General features: G+C 42.2%; 1 protein-coding gene across 1 annotated transcript in view; it reads left to right on the top strand.

Annotated features, from left to right (window-relative positions):
- brinp1 (bone morphogenetic protein/retinoic acid inducible neural-specific 1) overlaps positions 1-21,603 on the top strand; it is an 80,452-nt gene that overhangs the window by 47,989 nt on the left and 10,860 nt on the right. Inside the window, exons 4-5 of the mRNA XM_061078080.1 lie at positions 3,469-3,574; positions 17,236-17,472. Of these exons, the coding sequence (XP_060934063.1) occupies positions 3,469-3,574; positions 17,236-17,472 (343 nt within the window). The remainder of the gene's footprint in view (positions 1-3,468; positions 3,575-17,235; positions 17,473-21,603) is intronic.

Consider the following 21,603-nt stretch of genomic DNA (forward strand, 5'->3'; position numbering starts at 1 on the left):
TTTTTATTACGTTATACTCCATTTTCATAATCTGGTCCACAGCCTCCGCATGGTGTGGGCTGCAGAGAAAGAAAAGAGACGGCCTAACGAGTGCTGCGTGCTGCTCTACTAAGGTCATTCAGATTACATTGGTCGCCCTCTAATCCATAAAGCTGGATATGTCTGCCCCCGAATTTGGAAACAATAATTCTTGGAGAAAAACATACTGTAGGTTAACGTGGCTCTGGCCGGCGACACTTATGTACATGCACAACCATTATGTGCCTTGTGTGTGTAACTAACGATGTCAATGTGGCTGAGCTAGCACGTTGTTTTCGCTCGCTTTTCCACCTGGGAAGATGTCTGCAGGCGACAGAGGACAGATATTCACTTTGCTCAGTCACCATGGATCATGCAACACAACCTTTCCAGGGAAGTAATTCATTCAGAGATAAGCACAACAAAAAAGGGGAGGAAAAAGTGCACTGTCAGCAGCCATCAAGATGGCAGAGTGTGATAGGCCCGTCTGGCTCGGTAATCAATCTGCATATGGACTCTATGCAAGGCCATGAAGTGCCTTTCAAAGTCCGCTGCTTGGCTGGAAGGAAATTAAAAACGAAACAGGCTCAGGATCTCTGGATTAGTTGGATGAAAAGTGCAACGGGATGATCGCTTGTCTCTCGTGAACTATTTATCTGTCTAACACAGTCAAGTAGTTGTTAGAAACAGGTTAGAGTTTAACAACTCAAAGTCAGTTTCATTTTGCTGATGATGTTACGGTCCATGTAAAAACTATTGCTTCAAAAATGTAATTCCACTATAAACTTCAGGAACTTGGTATCTGAAATGTTTTATACTGTATTATTTGGGTCTTTTATCAGTCTCTATAGTAACCAGCGATTAAGCTGCTTTACAGTTTAGGTACTGTATTAACAATGCTGGAATACAGTGACCTCTCCTGTAGAACATCCAATAGGATCACCCGCTCTCTGAACTGCCCTGTGATTGGTCAAAGTCTCCCGTCACAGGCCAGATATCTCCAACGCTGTAAATGGGGCCTAGAAGAAATGCAGAAATCTAGTTTTCTCTTAGATTACTTGATTTAGATTATGCTCTGTGGCTCGTATGGAATTGTTGCGCAATAGCAATGCATATATGTAAGGTACTGCAGCTTTAAGTACTTTGGCGTTTAACACCTTCACATTGAGAATACTACTCCAATGGGACTAATAGATGTGCAGATAATGCTGATGTACCACCCGGAGATTAAATGCCAGTTATATTCAGTGCTGCATATCCTCATTTCACTGAACAGTGATAGTGACACATACATTTGATTTTGATAGCACTGACCTGACTGTTGTGTGTCCTAACGTGATACATGTTGAGATTTATTCAGCGCTAAATTCACTGAATACTAACATTGTATATATCTACAGAGGCTGCCCCTCTCTGTCTCCCCTTATTTTCCATTTCCTCCATCAACAGCCTTATGCCAAGGGTAAGATATACATCTGTCTAATTTCTTGCTTGTCAGCTCACCATCTGGTGCGGTGGCAACATTAAAGACAAGAAAAATAGTACCATACCATCAGTCATAGGCACAAACACACACCAGCGCAGAATGCATTAATTACCCAGACCATCCGTGGTGACATCTTACAGGCAGATTGTTTTTGTTGTTGTTTATACATCAACGTGATGTTTTGTCAGGTTCAGTGTAACTACAGATGTGATGCCTTTCCCCGAGACCTCAATTAAGTCTTCAGAACATTTTAATAAACATCAAACCCGAGTGGCTTCACCACATATGGCATTTTGACAGAACGTGAGCGAGTGCTTTTTTACCAGTTGACGCACCCAGAGCACAAGTCTGAAGTGGAAACTGATTAGTCGTGTTTGAATTGGCCCCGATCCCAACACTGTGGATCAGCTTGGAACTCCCTCCAACTGTAACCAAGCCTTCTCATCAGATTAAAGTGAAGGCAATTCCACCACACAGGGCTCAGGAAGGTTTGTTTAACCATATTCTTCAGAGTAACAAGTTAGTTAGTTAGAACCACACAATACAGTCTTCTGGGAAATGTCACTCTTTCATTTTAAAGCAGCTAAAATCAATATAAATCGATAATGTTTTTTTCCAACAATGGATCAAAATTGGTTGTCGTTACAGGAAATGACAAGTCCTCCGTTCTAAACATCTATACAATTCATTTAACCCCGTCTCTTATGTTGTACTGCTGTAAGATATATACAACAGATAAACAGTCCATTCACGGTATCTAAAGAACCAGGCTAAGTTGTGACAACACTTGGTCAGGTGTTGAGAAAGATCCCGGTTTTGTTACCTCGTTAAATTAAGAGGGACATTGGTGACACGCATGGCAATAACACAAAAGCAGAGGTGATAAGTAGCTGCTTACAAGAATGACCTTTGAGAGTTTTCCTTCATATGGGAGAGTAATTATCAACCTCCCTTTGGTTTCCCGAGTGTTTGTTCGCTCTCAGCGCTCCGATCATTAGAATCTCCTGTAACTGATGAAACCACTGCACGCTGTCTGCTCTGCACGGCAGATGGACAAAGTTAGCGACTAGCTGATGAACATAATGAGGCATTTAGCTGCTCAAGAATCAGATACAGTGCTCAGGAATTAGACCCAACACATCGCATATAGACGGAGCAGACGCCCAGGTGGCCGGTAACACAACTCCAAATCAACGCTTACATGTCAGTATCCAGCTGTTAAGAGTGAAAAAAGTAGATCTGCCATGACTGCAAATGTTTCAACACTCTTCATAGCCTGCCATGTTCCATTAATAGGACTGCCATTTTATTTTGGTACTCAACAAAGAAACACTTGAGGTTTTTGATGAGCTGCATCTTTTTCTTTGTTGAGTATCTGGGATCGTATAACAGTACTTATAAGAGCAGCTTGAAGAACTTAATGAGCAGGAGAGGTTTTACTTTTACTTTGTCATGAACTGCGGAGGCTGGATATTTGAAAGCAGTCTCGTCACAGCTGAATAGCATGGATATTTCTTTTGACAGTGGTCTGGGGTTGGCAACAGGAACCGCTGCTACAGCCTCAGCGCTTTTGTTTGGAACAAGGACATGGTTAATGAAAAATAATGTTTTTCTCTCAGATACTCCTTACAATTCAAGTAAATCCTTGAATCGAGCACTGAATCAATACACTCACACAATATGAAAATATATTTTTATCTTGATGCCTTGTCTTACTGCACAATGTCTGTTGGCCACATGCTGTTAAATGTACAACCTCGTGCAATTAGCTCATGAGAGCTGTAATGAATACATGTTCACATTTGACGTTGTGAATGGCTGGTTTTGTGATAAAAGGAATACATCAGAAAATAATACAGAAAAAAGGATGTTCGCTACTGCATCATACAAAGTTCCTGCCTACATAACACACACGGCATTAGTGCATTCGCTCGGCTCTCATTTGTTTCCTAATTCTCTCACAGGTGACGGAGACACGGACGGGGCCACTGGGATGCAGCAGCTATGACAATCTGGACTCGGTGAGCTCCATCCTGCTGCAGAGCCCCGAGAGCAAGCTTCATCTGCAAGGTAAACAAACCCAGCCCCGTCAATATTTCCCACAGAGTGGCCTGGTGATGTTCGACATAACCGGCCACCGGGGTCGAACTCCATTTTGGCCTCTAGAATCAAAGGCGAGAAAAGTGGAACCAGGGGGGGGAGAAAAACGGTTTGTGCCTTCTCAGAAATTGAATGTCAGTGCATTTTTTAATTGGGGCTGGGACTGGGATGGATCTGCTTACAGATCCCCTCGAGGGATTGGGATGCGATTCTCTGAGGTTGTAGATGTCTGCTCATGTTCCGACTTGATCGTCCTACAACTTTTTTCAAAGCTTTGATCAAGGATGAGCCTGAATTCAAGTCAGGTTTATGATTTGTGCAAACTTTCTTTACAGATGACAGGGAGTGCAATGTGTTATATAGATAATTAGAAAACACATTTTGTAAGTATTAATGTACTTATCAATAGTCAAATAAGCAATAGATTCAAAGTCTGACATGTTTTTGTTCCATCATTCTGTAAATAAGTCACTTTTTCTTCACCTCTAAAATGATTGTACGAGCACTTCACTCACATATCACACATCAATGGATTCAAATAGCAGATTTTACCCATTAGCGGTGATGTCCTTTTAAGCGAGAAAATAGTTCCGTCTTGAATATTGACACAAGTAATAATTAGCCGATAAGAGAAGGAATTGCTTGCGGTGACAGCCTCCCGGTGGGAAAAGAATGATGAAAGACAGTGTAACCGTGGTCAAGTGTTTGAGCAGAGTCGTTGGTTTCTTTGATTTATATGAGTTTACGCGGGTTATTAAAAGCGAGTTTGAGAATCACAGAGGCACATTTTCAATCCATTCCCCAACTACCCCTTTCTCCCTCTCCTCGCTGACGGGATCATTACTCGGTTTGTCAAAGAAACACTTTTAAGTCCTCCGCTGCCACTTACTCAAAGGACTCTATAGGTTTTGGGAAAAGCTTTATTGTCATGCTCCAAATGTACTGGCCTTGTGCTTTGAAGACTGCTTTGTCACCTGACTGATAGATGACAGGTCGGGGAACGATTCCTTCTTTTGGCTTGATAACCGCTCCAATGGAATGGAAAAAGCCTTTTGTGATTGGTTCCCCGACTTAGAGTTTTATATTATAGGCTGAGTTATATTCGTGTGTGTGTGTGTGTGTGTGTGTGTGTGTGTGTGTGTTTATGTGATGTGTGTGTGTGTGTGGGCGCTGGCTGGAGGGAGATTTCGGGAGTTCTCCTCAAAATGTGATCCTTTAAAAACAATTATGGTTTCTGCCTCTAATTGGAAAGACGGCTGATGGTGTAACTTTCCTTCGACAGTCACACTTGCTCTTCAAAGTGATGGCGCTTCACAGGGCCTCTAGTCAGTGGAGAGCGTTTAAGGTCTGTGCCGCTCACATATATTTATAATGAGATCCAGACATTTAATTCAGCCTACAGTTTTCCCTCTGTCCTGAACTCAAGTGCAAGCATAGCAGTTAGAGTTATTGTGGTGACACATACGGTATGTTCCTCATTGATCAAACCCGCCATGCGCATTTATAATTTGTTGGATCTCTTAGGCACATACAGTTGGCATAGGGCTAAACTTTTTTAATTCAGGCTCTGGTCCCATGTGAATGTGATTAATGCTCTTGTTTTTTTTAATTACTTGCACTTACGTTAAGTTGGACAGGGTTTTGTCCATGGAGTATATTTTTCCTCTGTGTCGACAACAACATTTAGAAGACAGAGAAACACGGAGGTTGTCTCAACAACTTTTCAAATTTTCAAATTACATGCAGTGTTCAGTCATGATACACTGGTGGGTTGTTCATGTAAAAGATTCCGAAGGATTTAATGAAACTTCTGATATCTGGTTGTTTTACAAATAAAAAGCATGGGTGATGTTTTGGTAGTTGGTCGAGTGTTGCCGGGTGGGTGCTAAGTGGCTGCTAGAGTGTTGACATATACTTTCAGGCTATAGGGTGTCATAAGGTTGTTGTTAGGTTGTTTCTGTGGCACTCTGTAGGATTGCTCGGGCGTTCAAGGTGGTTGCCATGGAGATAAGGGGTGCACACAAGGAAGTAGTATGGAGCGAGGAACCAACAGAGGCAAAAGTGTGCTACGCAACCACAACAGTCAACAACAGCGTCACAGCAGTCGGGGCTCTACCCCAAACTGGTGCTTCACCCCCTAGGATGTTTTCAACCCTGAAGGTCTCGACCAAGGTTCATGTCTTTGTTTTAAGGGGTTTGTTCCTTTTGTAGACAAAAATTCAGCGGCTAGTAGTTTTTCCGTTTGAATGAGAAAATGAATGAGGCACTTAAATTTCGTTAATTTCATTGCCACTTGTATATTGATGGTATCACTCCAGAACCAGATAATCAGGTTCCTCATGGAGGGAAAGAACACTCCTGTTAAAGGCATAAGATATACAGTATTTGACGTGATTGTCCATGGCCGACGCCAGCCCACAACAACCCCCAACTCAGCTGTTTATGTATACGATGACAGACCCCCCCCCCCCCCCCCTGAATCCCACACCACTTCTATGAGTGCCACAGATACGGCAACATTACCACTAGTGTGTGCTGCCACATTTTAAAATTCCTGGAACCAAAGGGTCCCAAGCTTCAAATGCCTCCTCTATTCTGCTGTGGATCCAATTAAATCGACGAAGTGCTCGGGAATAGAAATAGATTTAGACAAATTAGAGAAACACACACACTCAACAGAAGATCAGGTTTAAAGCACCGTCTGAGCAGCGTGTGTATGGATGTTATTCCCCTTCCCCCCTTTTATCTGACTGCACTTTGAAAAATTGCATGTGTTGAAAATTGCAAGTTAATGGTTGAGCCATTTCGGAAGAACATGCAAACCTCTCAGTCGTTCCCAACGCAGCTTGATCACCTCTCATGTTACCTGACAGATTAACTGTATCTCTTGACTGGACTTCACAGTCGGGGCCCGCAAAAAACATAACAGCTTTGACAGCATTGTCTTCGTTGACTGAACACCACATGAATGTGCTTCACAGGCTGTCCCCAGAGGAAGGAAGGCATGTGCCGAGCCCGGGACCGCTCTAATAAGCACCAGCAGCTCTCAGCACATCTAATGAACACCCGCTGTGTGTCTCAATTTCAAACGCCTGTTGACCTTTTACCAGACAATTAGCTAGAATGCAAAGTTATGGCATTTAAACTGTGAGGAGGAGTCACATCTGGCCAGGGTGGACGATCACAGTAACAGAGTGGCACCATGGAAGATAGAAGGCATCATCCTGTTACACTTGAGTTGATATTGAATTTCCACTTTAGATGTATCTCTGTTTTTTTTCACTCTCTTCTCGTATGATTTATTTGAAAACGTGCAGGTAAGGCAAAGTAATCCCAATGAAAAAATTAACAAAATTAACAGTGAACTTGTCTTGCATGACTCAGCCTCCTCATTATGAAATCAATCAATCAAGAGCTGGGAGAAAATTGAAGTAATGTCTAGAAGAGGGAGGATAAAGCTGCTCTTGAACTCTGATGTCCCTTTATTGTGGATTTAAATAACAAGAACGAATCTCAGTTGAATAAAAAAATCAATTTCTGTTCATATTCTTTCTGTAAGAGGTAAACAAACATGTTTTTGACAAATTTGCACAGAAAGATTCTTCTCCAAAATGCATCAGCAGGGGGGAAATAAAGCAAGGAGATAAATGCTTTCAGTGGGAAGCTTTTTTTTCAACGTGATTTCAAACTGAAAAACTCAAGGAGAGCGTGAGCTATTGTGTGAATCCAGACTAAAATATTCACCGGGTAACTATACATTAGCCAGTGGTGGTGCAACACAACAGGCCACCTAACACAGGCTGAGTGAGAGTAGTCCAATACGGTGAGCAGTGTCATCAAAAACAGAAAGAAAACATGTTTATGACATTTCCTGGATGCTCCTTAGGCTCCAATGTAAACATGTATTTTTCTCCCACTGAGTGTTGGGTGGGAAAGTGCTTTTGAGACGAGCTGTCTACACCACCACCAGAAAGGGAACGAGAAGAATGCGAACAAATGTACAATTCTATTTTTAGACGATGCAGTTGCAGGATCGCAGATAGTTTCCTTCACGTCTTCTTTTCTTTGTGTGAGGAGAAGTTGGAATTTCAGTTTTGCAAAATATATTATTATTAATATCAATATCAATAACCTTCTTACTGTATATTGGAAACTTTGTGTATGTTTGTATATTTAAGTGTCTGTCTGTCTGTCTGTCTTTCTGTCATCTATCTATCTGTCCATCCACCCATCCATCTGACCATCCATCCATCCATCCACCCATCCCTTCATCCATCTATCCAACTACCCATCCATTTATCCATCTATCCATCCATCCATCCACCCATCCCTTCATCCATCTACCCATCCATTTATCCATCTATCAATCCATCCATCCATCCACCCATTCATTCATCCATCTGACCATCCATCCACCCGTCCATCCAACTATTCATTCATCCATCTGTCCATCAGTCCATTCATCCTCCCATCGATAGGTCCATCTATCTGTCCATTCATCTATCCATCCGCCTAACCATCTAGTTATCCACTCATTCATCCATCGTGCTATTTATCATTGTCTCTTCCTAAATTAAGATGTCACTCAGTCTATATCTTAATCATGATCAGAATTTTGGACTCCTCACGTATAAAATCTGAGTTTCTTTGACCAGTTGTCAAATATTTAACAAAATCCCTTAATATATAATGCTGCTGCACCCCCGCCACCTTATGAAACTTGTAAAAAACCTTAATCTAGACCAGCCATTTAAATTACTTATGAATTAAAAGAAGAGGGGATCATATTAGTATGCAGCACCATGTGAGTTAAACAACGATGCAGTAATAGCGAACCCACTCTGTTTCATATATTCTAATTAAACTTTTAATCATGCCTTTTTCTCTCCCACTTTTATTTATTTTTTCATTCCGAACCTCAGCACTTTATCTACCTCGAGGCCTGCATGTAACTTTGGTGGAAAATAAATAGAAGGAATTGAGGACAGGCTAGTAACCAAACATTTTCACATCTTGGTTTTGGTGAGATTAGGTTGGAACAGCCTGAGACAGCATTCTAGTTGAAACTAACGGCGGAAGAAAAGAAGGACGATGACTGAATTTAGTTGTGGTCAAATTTTGTCCTGCGGAGACACTTCTTTCCAAAATAAGAGACATTTTCAAAAAGGGATTTTTTCTCTCTCTCTCTCTATCTCTCTCTCTGCTTCTCACCCCTGTGGTCTGCTCTTTGTGCGCTGGTGGGGCTGTGAGCTCCAGATAACACAATGCGGATATGACACTCCCTGGATATTCCCTCTGTTTTCACTTAGATTGACTTTGGAGTGCTGGAGTGGAATCTGACATCAAGGGAGCTACCTATCAGTCCAAACTCAGTCCTCCGCTCGCCCACAGTCTTGCTTTGTAAAATGTTTGGCAAATTAACCAACACTTTGTGCTTCCTCCATTTTTCCCCTTCTTTTTTCCTCCCAACAATCATCAGAATTAAAGATGGCACTGGAACCATTTTTTTTCACATCAGATTTCATGCATGACTTAGCGAGAGCTTTGATCTATTAAACATGAAACTTTCCTTTTGCTCCAAGTTAATGTGACTCTGGAGGTTTCAGTTTTACATTTTTTTGGCATGTGTAGCATGCTACACGCACCGTTTGACTCGCAGCTACTAGGACTCCGGCACAAATGAGCATCGGAACGTGTCATTAGCCGAGAACTATACTGGTGGACATGCAAGAGGAACTCATTGATCTTAAAGCTGTCAGCCCGAATAAATAACAGAGCAGCCCTCGCACACGCTGATGAATTCGAACATGATGAAAATCGACCACTTTTGTGTCTTAAATGATCAGCTGCGGCAAAGACAAACAGTGGAGCTGCAGCGAAACCCGTGAATCTGAAACTCTCCAATCGGAACCAAAGACAATCCCGTTTTGTTTATTCTGAACCAATCTGCACTATTTAGTTTCACTGCAATTTGGGATTTAAATACACTTAGGTTCCCCCCACATTAATTTGTTCTTTATTTTGTTTGTCCACTTTCCGGGCTAAAACCGAGAAACCTGATGATATTGGTTTTGGCTGGATTCTCACCCTCTGCCTCCCCCGGGACCCAGAAGTTAAAAAAAAATCTATTATTAAGGCGTGAGAATTAAAGGAAAGAGGGAATTAGCGTGTGGCAGGGAAATTGTCAGGGTTTTAATTGTTTACTTAAAATCTTATTATGCGGTATGTTTCAGGGTGTTGGGAGAAAGTCAAATCCTAAAGTCCAGCCATCTGCTGGTATTTATCATTGATCACCTTATTGGACTTGGTGTTATTTTGTTGAATAGAAAATGAAAGGGGCTTTGGTGTATTAGGCAGAAGACTGAATTATCATGTGTGTAATTTGTAGTGAAAACAGCAAATTAGTCACATGCAGTGCAGCGACTGGGCCAACAGAAGCTGAAAGGCCCTGGAACCCCAACAAGCCATTACCTTGCAAGGACCCAATCACCTCCAATATGGCTGTCATAATTAAGCATCAAAACAAAAGCAAACTAATTTGCTTCCTTCTATCCCCGCCACATGCCTTTCTCTCCCTTCTTCCCCCCCCCCAGTTTCCTCAAGAGCCCATCTTGGAAGAGCCATGAGCCTATCTCGGAAGATTTATGAATATGTTAGAATAGCCTGAGCCAACAGTTTTCAAAGTGGTGAAGAGAAAATAAATTACACTGGCCCTGTAGGCAAGCCGTGCGGAGAGTGATGAATTAGATCCTCATTGGTCTGTCGCTCGATGCCTGTCGCTCTTTTCAAGTGAAAAAGCTGCAAACATTACGGGGGGAGGACAAACAAACATACAAATCAATTAAGTTGTTTTTGATGACAGACTTGTTGAGAAAATGATTTGAAGACTGGAGTATATCAGTAAACACAGTGTCCTTGGTTTATTAGAGCGCCGTTTGCATATGGAAAATCTTTGATGCAGAACATGGAGAGCAAACATCAGACTAGCAGCAGTAAACACGGAGGTTGTTTTTTTTTTATCATCTTTCTATACGACCCTGCTCTATGTCTCTGTCTCCCTCGACACACAAATACTGTTTGGCCTTTAAAACACCTTTCATCTTTACTTACACAAACATGGATTCATGATGATTGACGATACTTATGCTGCTTTCAGACATTCACTGAACTCCGGAGAAACTCCAAACATTCTCCGGATGTGTGAATGCAAATGCCAGAGGGAGAATTCCGAACTTTCCCTGGACAGCCCCCGAGTAAAAGCCAGATGTTTTCAGTTTATGAGGGAGTTTATTTTTAACTCCACTGTTTCTAAAGTGCTGCTCATTGTTCAGTTGTTGGCTTGCTCTATAATTGTGTAAGGTCATGAACTCACTACGTAGAGTTAAATTGAGTACAAATTAAGTTTTTAACACGCGACAGACCCAAAATTTTGAAAACAATCCATAGAATACAAATATAACAGGATGAAAAAGTGGTGCCATTTACGTAGAAGACAGAGACAAAGGTATCATGAGAGCTGGTGGTGATAAGGGCCGATTCCAGTATCGATGTGAAACAAAAACATGTGATCTACACAGAGGAATTAATACGTTACAGCCTAGATAGAGATTTGTGTGTTGTTGTGCTGAGCGGAGGCTCTCCAGCTAGGTGTTTATGTGTGTGAGGCGAACTCCAGAGGAAGTCTGGACCCAATTCTTCGTTCGTCCCCCAGAGTTCATGTCTGGAAACAGCTTTCGAAATTGCTGTGCAAATTGGGCTATGCCTCACAGATTGTCACAGTGGTGGTCGGAGGCGGCCAACCACCTCTCGGACGGGCTCGTGTTGTCCAGCAGAGACCATTTATGAAAACGTGCGTCCCCTTTTTCCTTCATGGAACTGGCAACGCTGGACAATTTCCAAGATGGATGGCTGCACGTGTTTTTTTCATTTCTTATTTGGCGTCACTCTTAACATGCTGAATCCCCAGTACCTGATGAAATCCCTCCGTGTCGACCGGGAGGTCAGCTTTCAATCGCAAGTGGTCAATCAAGAGCCAGTTTCCATTTGGGGACGAGATGACCATAAATCCCCCCCCACCCCCCACCCCCCTTATTCACCCACCCCCTCACTCACACTTGCCAGCTGCAGTCTGCCATTTCTTCAAGTGCCTTGGTTCTCCACTCAGTCTTTTTTCAATCGCCGACAGACTCTGTCTCATGAATAGATTGAGGGCATCTCTACTCTATCCCTCCTCTTTACAGAGAAGAGACCTTGTAGGAGCCGAGTTAGAGCTGCTTTTACAAACACTTAAATTGTTCTTTATAGTTAGTCAATGTGCATTCATCACTCGGGTGTTATGCATGGGTTTTAAGTCCGTCCATCCATCCATTTATTATCAATACGGCTTATTATTTATGGGTTGTGGCTGGGGCGGATGGAGCACGCTGACATTGGGCACACCCTGAAGAGGTCACCAGCATATTGTGTTAAGTCATAAGTCATAAAACTTGAATGTACAATGAGGCCAATAGTAAAAATGCGTTATGTTCACAGTCACAGGGAGACTTGAGTCCTCGTACAGCGGCCGCAGGTTCGATTCCGACCTGGCCCTATGCTGCTGCTGTCTTTCCCGCCCTCCACCCAGTGGACACTGTATTTGAGAAATTGAATAACATGTTACCACGCAAACCTCTAAACCATTTGAATATGTAGAGGCAGCCCACGAGGGTTTAGCTTGTGTAATGTTTGGATTTCCATTTCAGATTACTGCACGACTGGATGACTCGGCAGATTGTTTGCCCTTTAACGGAATGTAAAGCAAACACGTGCGTTCCGATACAAACAGATTAGCATTATTTTTGTATTGAGGGATGTTTCATGCCAGTGATAAATCTGGGCTTTTGATCCGAGGCGTGTGCATACGGCGCGTCTTGACACTTTGAGGGCAGTTGTGTCTTTTGGAGCTGAAATGGAAATGTCAGCGCTTGTCATACGTTCCCTCCTCCCCCACTCTCCGGGGTTCTTGTAAAACATGCAATTTCTTCGAGGGGCCCACGAGGGGTGTGTACGTTTGGGCGTGCGCACGAGCAGCTTGTGTGTTTGCGCGCACGCGAATGTGCGACATGGGTACAGTCTCTCACAAGCCGAGGCCCGACTGCTACTGCTGTGCGGGGACACATGGCAGCGCACGACGGAACAGATTGAGCAGTGCAACAGAAGAGCACGGGCGGCCAACAGCAACCAGATATCTAATTACATGCCGGAGCCATATTTTGTAAAGCAGCTAATATCCAAATTCAAATCCAAACGACAAAAAAGCTTGAACAGATTTAGCATCATTCCAAACTTAAATTGCAAATTTGTTTTCGCTGCGCTGTGATCGTGCACACGGCGGGAACAGAGGAAAAAAAAAGTAATCACTGTCTTTAACTCGACTTGTGTGTCTGTGTCCGGTGTGCCGCACAACTGGCAACAACTCGGCCGGTGGCGAGCTCATCGACCTCCGCAGACTGTCTGCTCTCCTCAATCCTGCACATGCAATTTCAGCATTTCCCTGTTTTTTACTCTGAGGCAGGAGCAGTGAGGCCCGAATGCCAAAACCATTTTCATGCGTAATTTATGCTTTTACTGTGATTACTGCACCGGCATCCGTGCTTCCCTTTTTGTGCTAACAACACATTTACTGTAAGTAGGTTCCATCAAAGCTAACAATATATAGACATGGTGCGAAACACGTTGTGTGCTGTAAGTCTCTTTGTGGCTCCCATACAGGACAGTGTCTCATGTATGCATATGCAGCCACTTGTATGTTAATTTGCTTCAGGAAATGGGATTTTCCATCTCCCTGCTGCTTTCCTGATTCAAATATATCCATGTCTAAATATTCATGTAGCGTAAAAACAAAAACAGGGCCTGAAAAAGACATTTGAGATAAAAAAAAAAAAATACTGATTCAATTCAGTATTTTTAAAACACACACAAACGCTTGGAAAAAATGCATCAACAGCCCTGTTTGACAACGAAAGCTGCTGCCTTCGAGAGTGCTTAGAACACTTATGATAATCTACAATAATCTACTCAGCACAGACCCAGCAACACATTATCCGTTTGAATGGAGAAAAAAACGCACCTCATTCAGAACTTTAAAAAATGCTAACATATTCCGAGAGCGGAGAATAGCTCCAGTGGAACATGTTACTCTCTGTCAGACCCAATTCACGTGGGCACAGACACACACACGCACACTGTGAAAGACCCCAAAGAGAGTATGTATGCAAAGAAATGAAAAGTGGATAAATAGCTACTTTAGCTGCACTTTTACCTGCACAGTTGTCACTCATGTGAAATGGGCCAACGCAGCAAATCTTAAAACTCCATGCCCCTGCTGTTTCAGAGAGGCCTGCGTGTACTGAGGGGAAACACAGGCAGTCTTCCAGTTCAGAGGTCTTCGGTTTTGTATCATGGCTGCAACAGTAATCTCCAATGGTAATTTAAAGCCCCCCCCCTCCGCCCCGCCATCGAAGCAATGCACTTTATTGCACCGGTGGATTAAGTAATGATTATTTTGCAAAATTGCGGCCACACAATGGTCAATTAATCTTTAATGAAAGGGTAACTTATGAGGCGGAGAGCGTGGCATTGCAATAAGCAGGCAACTGCTTGCCAAGGCAGTTAAAAGCCTCAGTTGTGGCCTTCATCTCCCCCCCCATCCCCCCATTCCCATCTATCACCATGTAAAAAATGGAGCTCTCCAGGAAGACATAATGAAAAAGGCAAAGTCACAGTTGCAGGAGTTTTTTAGCATTCATGGAATGTTTGAGGGCCTATATCCTCCGTCCTACGTGGAGAAAATATATCAGCCTCTCTGATGTATGCAGTGAGATTAACTGCCATTTTGAGGCGCTATTTATTTAGAGCAAGCCAGGCATAGGGGTTGCAGGGAATTATGTGCACTGGCAGAGCATGAAGTTGGAGGTTATCAAATGGCTGCATGGGAATTCCAATATGCACCTTTCGTTTCATCAGCGGCTCCTTAATGACGATAATCCAATACCTGGTGTTTTCCTCAGACACGTTCCTGCCTCGGCCTCGTATTAACCGTGGATTTATGGTCCAGTTCCTCTCAGAGTTCTCACATGTTACTGCACAAACACAGCAAAGTCACAAAGATAAATGTTTCTATACTCTGATTAGTTTCTCGTTTCATTATTTCAGGGCCCCGAGGACTCCAGCTCTCCCCCCCCCCCTCCCCCCCCCCGCCGCACCTAACAAATGTTGATGGATTAACTTTTATTGCGTGACATCATTTCTACACTGGAGTGGGCGGACGAGACATCGAAATATCCAGTAGTGTAGTATACGTGCTCGAGTGGGAGAATGTTGGGGATTGGGGCGGGGGGGGAGAGCCGAAGAGGGACGAATGAGGAGCCTGATTGATGGAGTGAATGAGAGGCAAAGGATGATGGGGGGGGATGAGTTGAGGGGCCATGTGCACGAGTGTGGCGGGAGTAGGAGTGAGTGTAATGAAGGAAGACAGAAGAGATGTGTGCAGAGAACGGAAGCAGAGGTGGAGAGAGAGAGGGAGAGGGAGAAGCATTGAAAACGAGGGGACAGAAACACTGTGGGAAGAACAGAGTGGAAACAAGAGATCACAAGACTGATAGTACTGACCTGAGTGTCAGCATCCCGAATGGTTCCTTCTGCAATCTCCCAGCACCAGCACATTCATTTCAAAATAGAAAACATGCGTGTGTGTGTGTGTGTGTTTGTGTGTGTGTTTGATGGGAGGGTGGGGGGTATGAGGTATGGTTAGACAGCAGAGGCCAGAGAGGGGAGGGCTGAGGCACTTTGGTGTTATTGTGCACCCGGCCGCTGGCACCAGCACTGTCAGTGAGCCGCGTTGATCCGTGAACTTGCCATCTGGATTCTCCCACAAATCACATTAAAGTTTCAAGCCCAGGAATACATCAAGCTAAATGAATATTGGATCCAGGGGCCGCAGACAGGCCTGATGGAGAAAAAGCCCCCCGTGCAACCCAACTCTTTTGTGGTCAGACGTGATCAATCCATCCCGTTTACGCGCTGCATCCCTCCCTCCGTCTGTTCCCCTCAGATGGGCAGTGGTTCTGAGGAGGTGTAGAGGAGAAGGGACGCCGGTGTCTATTCAAATGAGAGGAGACGTTACGAGGGAAAGGTTGCTTCGTGGCAGGGGAGTTGAAAGTGTGAAGGATCGTCCTCTGTGGAAGCCACACATACACGGGAACTTGATTTCACGTTTTTTCTCCAGTAAACGTAATTTACATCATTATTCTACACAGACACGACCTTGATTATAAGCTGCGATAATGACCATACTATTGACAAGTATTCCAGGATTAATTACACAGTCTTTTCTTTAAAGGCTGTTGCCATGACAGCAGATGTTGAAGTTGTACTTTCGGCTCCACAGCCAGGTATTGGCACATATTGTGTTGAAACTTCTATCCGCTTTTCAAATTACCCACTGTTATCAGGTTAGCGTATGTTGCGCGTCAGCATTAATTGCCACATGCATAATAACAGATACAATTTGACTCCAACCTGAAAATAATTCATGCGTGCAGTGTGAATTATAGCCTCACTTTCCCTTTCATTTCAGCAACATTATGTTGTTCCACGAGTGTTTGTATAAATGGATTTCACCTTTGGGTGAAAATACTATGTGGGTGGTGTGGGGGAAATAGAAAAACAGTGCAATCATTCATCATTCAATAACATATTATGTTCTGGCTCCTGGTTGCATATTTTCTGCTGAAGCACTGTTTGTGCACAGGTAAACCCATTAAGAAAATATTGCCTCGCAAGATGCAGTTTAATACAACAAGGAGAAAAATCTGTTTAGTTCTTTTCCAATCCAGTGGCTTGTAGAGCTCGGGATTTATTTTATCTGCGGCTGGACTGAGGAGAACGCCTTTACTGCTCACCCACCTTCACTTCCCCACAGTGAGATATGCATCGGCTCGGGCTAAAATATTATAAGTACCTTGTCAGTGGTGAGAATGGAATGTGTTCTTTCAAAGTTGAGTATGCAAACACCGTGAATGAATAAACCAACATGGCACCGGAGAGCACTCATCAATCACTGTTATGCTTTGCCACATCATGAGTGACCACAGACAGAAGCGACTCGAGTCGAACACAGGAGAGCTTCCAAGCACTTCTTTTTAAAAGTACCGAATGAGTGCTTATGACTCAAAGCAATCTTTGAAGAGCAGCCGGCCGTTTCACACCCTCTTTTTTCAATTCTAGTAACTTTTTTCTCACATAAGTGTTTACTATACCATTGTGGAGATGCTGTTATTACTCTATTAAGTATAAAGTACATTTAATGAAAAAGAAAAGGTGGAAAAACTATTCATCTCATACCGTAGTTTGTGGTCCGCACATTTTTCATACACATCTTTACTAAATTATAAAAAGGAGTTTAATTTCTAGTATGTTTGCGTTATGTAAACGCTACATTTCTTTTGTCTCTTATTATTCACTGATTTCCAACATGAAGACAAACGAGCAAGGGCGGGATTGCATTTTTTTTCTTGGCTTGTACTTCATATCACAACAATACAGAATGCATTATGCCTGATTAAAACCTCCCACTTATCTCTTTTTTCCAGGTCTTCAGGTAATTTTCCCAGAATACCTGCAGGAGAAATTTGTCCAGTCAGCTCTGAGCTACATTATGTGCAATGGAGAGGGCGAGTACGTCTGCCGCAGCAACCAGTGCATATGCCAATGCGCCGAGGAGTATCCCCAATGCAACTGTCCCATCACCGACATCCAGATCATGGAGAACACCCTGCTGGGGATGTCTGAGTCATGGGCTACCTCTTATAAAGACTTTGAGAATTCTGGTAAGTTAGAACTCCATCCAATTTCCATTTAGCACATCATTTTAATTATGTAAATAATATGTGATGTAAGATGTATCAGGTTTTTGGGAAATGAAGAATTCTTGACACATTTAGCAATATTAATTAATTTAGTGCATATTATTAGTGAGAACACAGAATGCTCATATTCAGGTTCAGAATTTTGATTTGAATAATTACCTGAAAGGGTTTATCTGCTCTAATGTTTAGAAACCCTCACTGTCCTCATACTGTCCATTGCTGTGGCTCCTCTTTTCAGCCTCTGTCTGAAACGCTTGGTTTTAGCTCCTGATTCTTTAAGTCCTCCCTCCCTGAAGAGCCCAGTCTACTCTGATTGGCCAGCTGGAACACACTGTTATGATTGGTCAACCGCAGCAAGGGTCGGATCTCACTTTACATGGTTTTGTTTTGGGGGCGTGACTGACTAGTCGCTGGTCGTTGTAGCCGGACTACACAAAGTGTTACAGGTTCTTTGGGATTAGAGTTTCTTTGTGGGCGGGACAAGCTCCCTTTACCAAAGGTTTTGGCATTTTGAAAAATTATAACATGTCCTTTTTAAAGGGCACAGATGCAGAGTTCTGACAGTTAGTAATCTTTGAGTCCCTAAATGTTTATCGTGCTTGATGACCCTTAACAATCTTTAATATACCTTTTCACCTGCGACCTTTCTTCTTCACTACCGGAGTTAATAGAAACCAAAATTCCCGTATTTTCAATACAGAAAGTAGCGTGAAATTTCCGTATTATTGCAAAATACCATATTGTGAAGGTCAACGTGTATTGGAGTGCAGCTAATGCAATTTTGCTATTCCTCTTCCAAAGAGATGGGGGTTTGCTTTCTGTCTCGGTCTGAGGGTAAACATCCGTTTCCTCTTACCACCACAGTGAGTGTTTTATGTTTGGAAAATCCATCAGGAAACACTCTTATGGGCCTTCTTTGCAATGCACTGACAAATTATTGTATTATTTAGATGCATGGATTTGTTCATAAAGAGGAAATGGTGGCTAATAAGATTACTTTCCTAGCCCCACTGCTTGAGTGTCATGGCAACTACTTTATGTCTGTTTCCGTTGATGCAAATACAACCAGACACAGTAGAATATTGGACAGGGTGAAGAAAAGAGTACGACTGTGCCCAGCTGTTGTATTCATTATTGATGGCATGTACAAGTGTCCCAATAAAACCTGCCTGGGAAAGGTAGCTCTAACAAATTTTATAATAAGTGGCTTCCCTTTCTTACATTCTTCCACTCTCTCCAGTCCCTGCCCCCTGATTGACGGACCCCCCCCCCTCTCTCTTTTCTCTCACTTCTTCCTTTTTATTTAGTTATTTACTTTTTCTTTTTTTTTCTTTTTTTTATACTGTGCAGCTTTAATACTTAATTATTACTTAATAGAATGTTCAGTTATTTATTTATCATTATTATTATTATTTTCATTGAATTGTGTAATGTTTTGTTCGCATGAACACGTTCATGTGGTCCATAAATTAAGAAAAACATCCTAGGAGGTAGACCGTATATCTTACTCTTAACCCATCAAGATGCACAGTGTTTTTATGGTGTCAATATCTCTATATATTGTTAATTGTCGTACAAGATTATGTGATACTCAATGTAAATTTGACATTGATTCCTGTTCTACTGTGCCTTACCTCCTAATACAAATATAAAAAAAAATAAACAAATAAGATAAGACCAGCTCTATTTTCTGGTGACTTCACTTAATCACTTTAATGACGAATTACTTAGTTTTTATTTTGTGCCTTTATAAAGTTTTTTTTGTTGCTTTTTAGGCTTCTGCTCTTTACTTTCATGCTGCTTTTATTTCTGTAAAGCACATTGCATGAACTCTGAATATTATAATATGCTATACAAATAATTAGCTATGTCTTAAATGACTTTGGAATCTGAAAAAAAAAAAAAAAAAAACCTGCCAGGAACAGATACATATATTTATGTCCCTTAGAAAGGAAGTTAATGTGAGTCATAGAGGTCCCTGAGTGCACAACATGTTTTTTGAGGTTGAATAAAGGATAGCACAGTTTCCTCGATTCATAATGTGAAAGCAGATTCCAAAATGTTAAAATGTGGTATATTATATTATAAGAACAATTTAAAAGAGGGGTGTTTTCCACTTATAATACATTTTATTTTGTTATTAAATTTGATCACTGCAGAGAGATGTGCTGAGGACAAACCAAACTGACATGAAGAGCTGTTTTGTTAATGTTAAGCATGTCACGCATGTCGGCACGGTGGCGCTTTTATCACCTCAGCCTACTTGGTATTCCACTGACTCGCTATAATCAAACCAACATGTTTTTTTTTGTACAGCTATGTGGATGCGCCATACAGTGTTAGCAATGTCAGCACTGATGGGGAAAAAATGCTTGGAGGCTTTTCTGCTGCCCATGGTGATTATGTACAGTGCATCCCCTACAAACTCTCCTATTTCCTCTTGGTGATAAAGAACGTCTGGCCTGTCAGTAACATTTTGAGAGGAAGGATAAGAAGTGATTTGATTTGTCGCAACTGATATCAACATCTTCTACTACAACAGATAATATGAAAAGATTGATTGGATTGGATGTTCTGTTGAGTACCATTCCCTGTTTCTTTGGAAAATCTGACTATAATAACTTTATTTGTATAGCACTTATCCAAACAACGTTACAAAGTGCTTCATAAAATGGCAAAAAAAAATGAATGAACTAAAATCAAAGCTATTCAGTTAAATTGTAAGGGCCAAATCACAACATAATAAGGTCAAGAACTTAAATGTAAAAGAGAAACCCAACAGCAACCCAACTGCTACAGTTATAACATTGGCCTACATCTCAAATTCAAATGAACAGGTTGTAAGTCCCGAAAACTTTATGTATGATGATTGCTGCTTAGATGTCTGAGAGCCACAAATTGACATACAATGGCACAAAGGGCAAAGTGGAGTTACACCGTGAGGGGCTGTAATCTGTAGATACGGTGTTTTGGGTGACTTGTGATAGAGTCATTCAAGGAGAGTATGTAGACACTTTGGAATCTATGTCAAGGAGGAGAACTCTGATGGCTTTGATGCTTGTGTAAAACGACTTGGCAACTATTGACCTGGACTGGGGGTGTAACTTGAAAATTGATTTATTTTCTTCCGTTTCCCTTGGTGAGCGACTCAGACGACTCTGAAGGATGCCGAAGACGCACAGCTTTTCTAGGAAAAGGGCGAGGGCGGTACCTGACATCTCTGAAAACTGGGTGGAGGAATATTGCAAGTTCAAAACATGGGAGGAGAATCTGGCTTCTTTGAAGAAAAGGGGGAAGGGAGCCCTGACATGCCTGGAAGGGGAGAGGAGGAAATCCTGACATTTCTCAGCTGCAACTGAAAAAGAGCTCTCAGCTCCGTGGTTAATGCTTCTAAACTGTCTTGGAGAGGTCTGAAGGGGGAGGGGGGTTCCTGCATACAGCACAGGTCTTTGCATGTCTTGAATTCGGAGATGTGGATGCGAGGAAGTTTTTCATCCTCTCCGAGAATATTTGTGTCATCTTTACCTTCAAACCCAATTTTATTTAGTACCAAGGATTAAGATCCATTGCTCGGATCAGTGTATAGTCATGCATCACCTAAACCATGAAAGTATTCACACAACATTTGGACCTGGAGTAGAGACGGTTACATTTGTACGAGGCTACTTTTGTCTCGATCTCAACCACTGAGATCGCTATGGAGACACTTTAGGCGCTGAATTGTTTATTTCTAATGATGCACTTACATCTATCCTCAGAGATGAAAATGAGCTTCTCAGAGAGTCATGACTCATTTGATTAACAAACCAAATAAAAGTTTGTTTTATTCTTGCGTGTTTGCCATTGAAGTTACTAACACCTGCTTGTCCATTGTTGCTGAAAAATTGACCTGTATCAAAAACCAGGGTCAGGGAGATGGGCTCAGAGGTTTTCCAGGGAGGAGACAAGGACAAAGGATCAGAGGAAACTGGATGAACACAAATTACCATCATCATCATGTTTACTGTGCCAGGGAGATCTCATTTCCCTTTTGATATTCTCACAGCAGACGCAGATACATTTAACATTTTATAACAGCAACCGTTGACATTA

Source organism: Limanda limanda, chromosome 1 (assembly GCF_963576545.1).
Source record: "Limanda limanda chromosome 1, fLimLim1.1, whole genome shotgun sequence".
NCBI lineage: Eukaryota > Metazoa > Chordata > Actinopteri > Pleuronectiformes > Pleuronectidae > Limanda > Limanda limanda.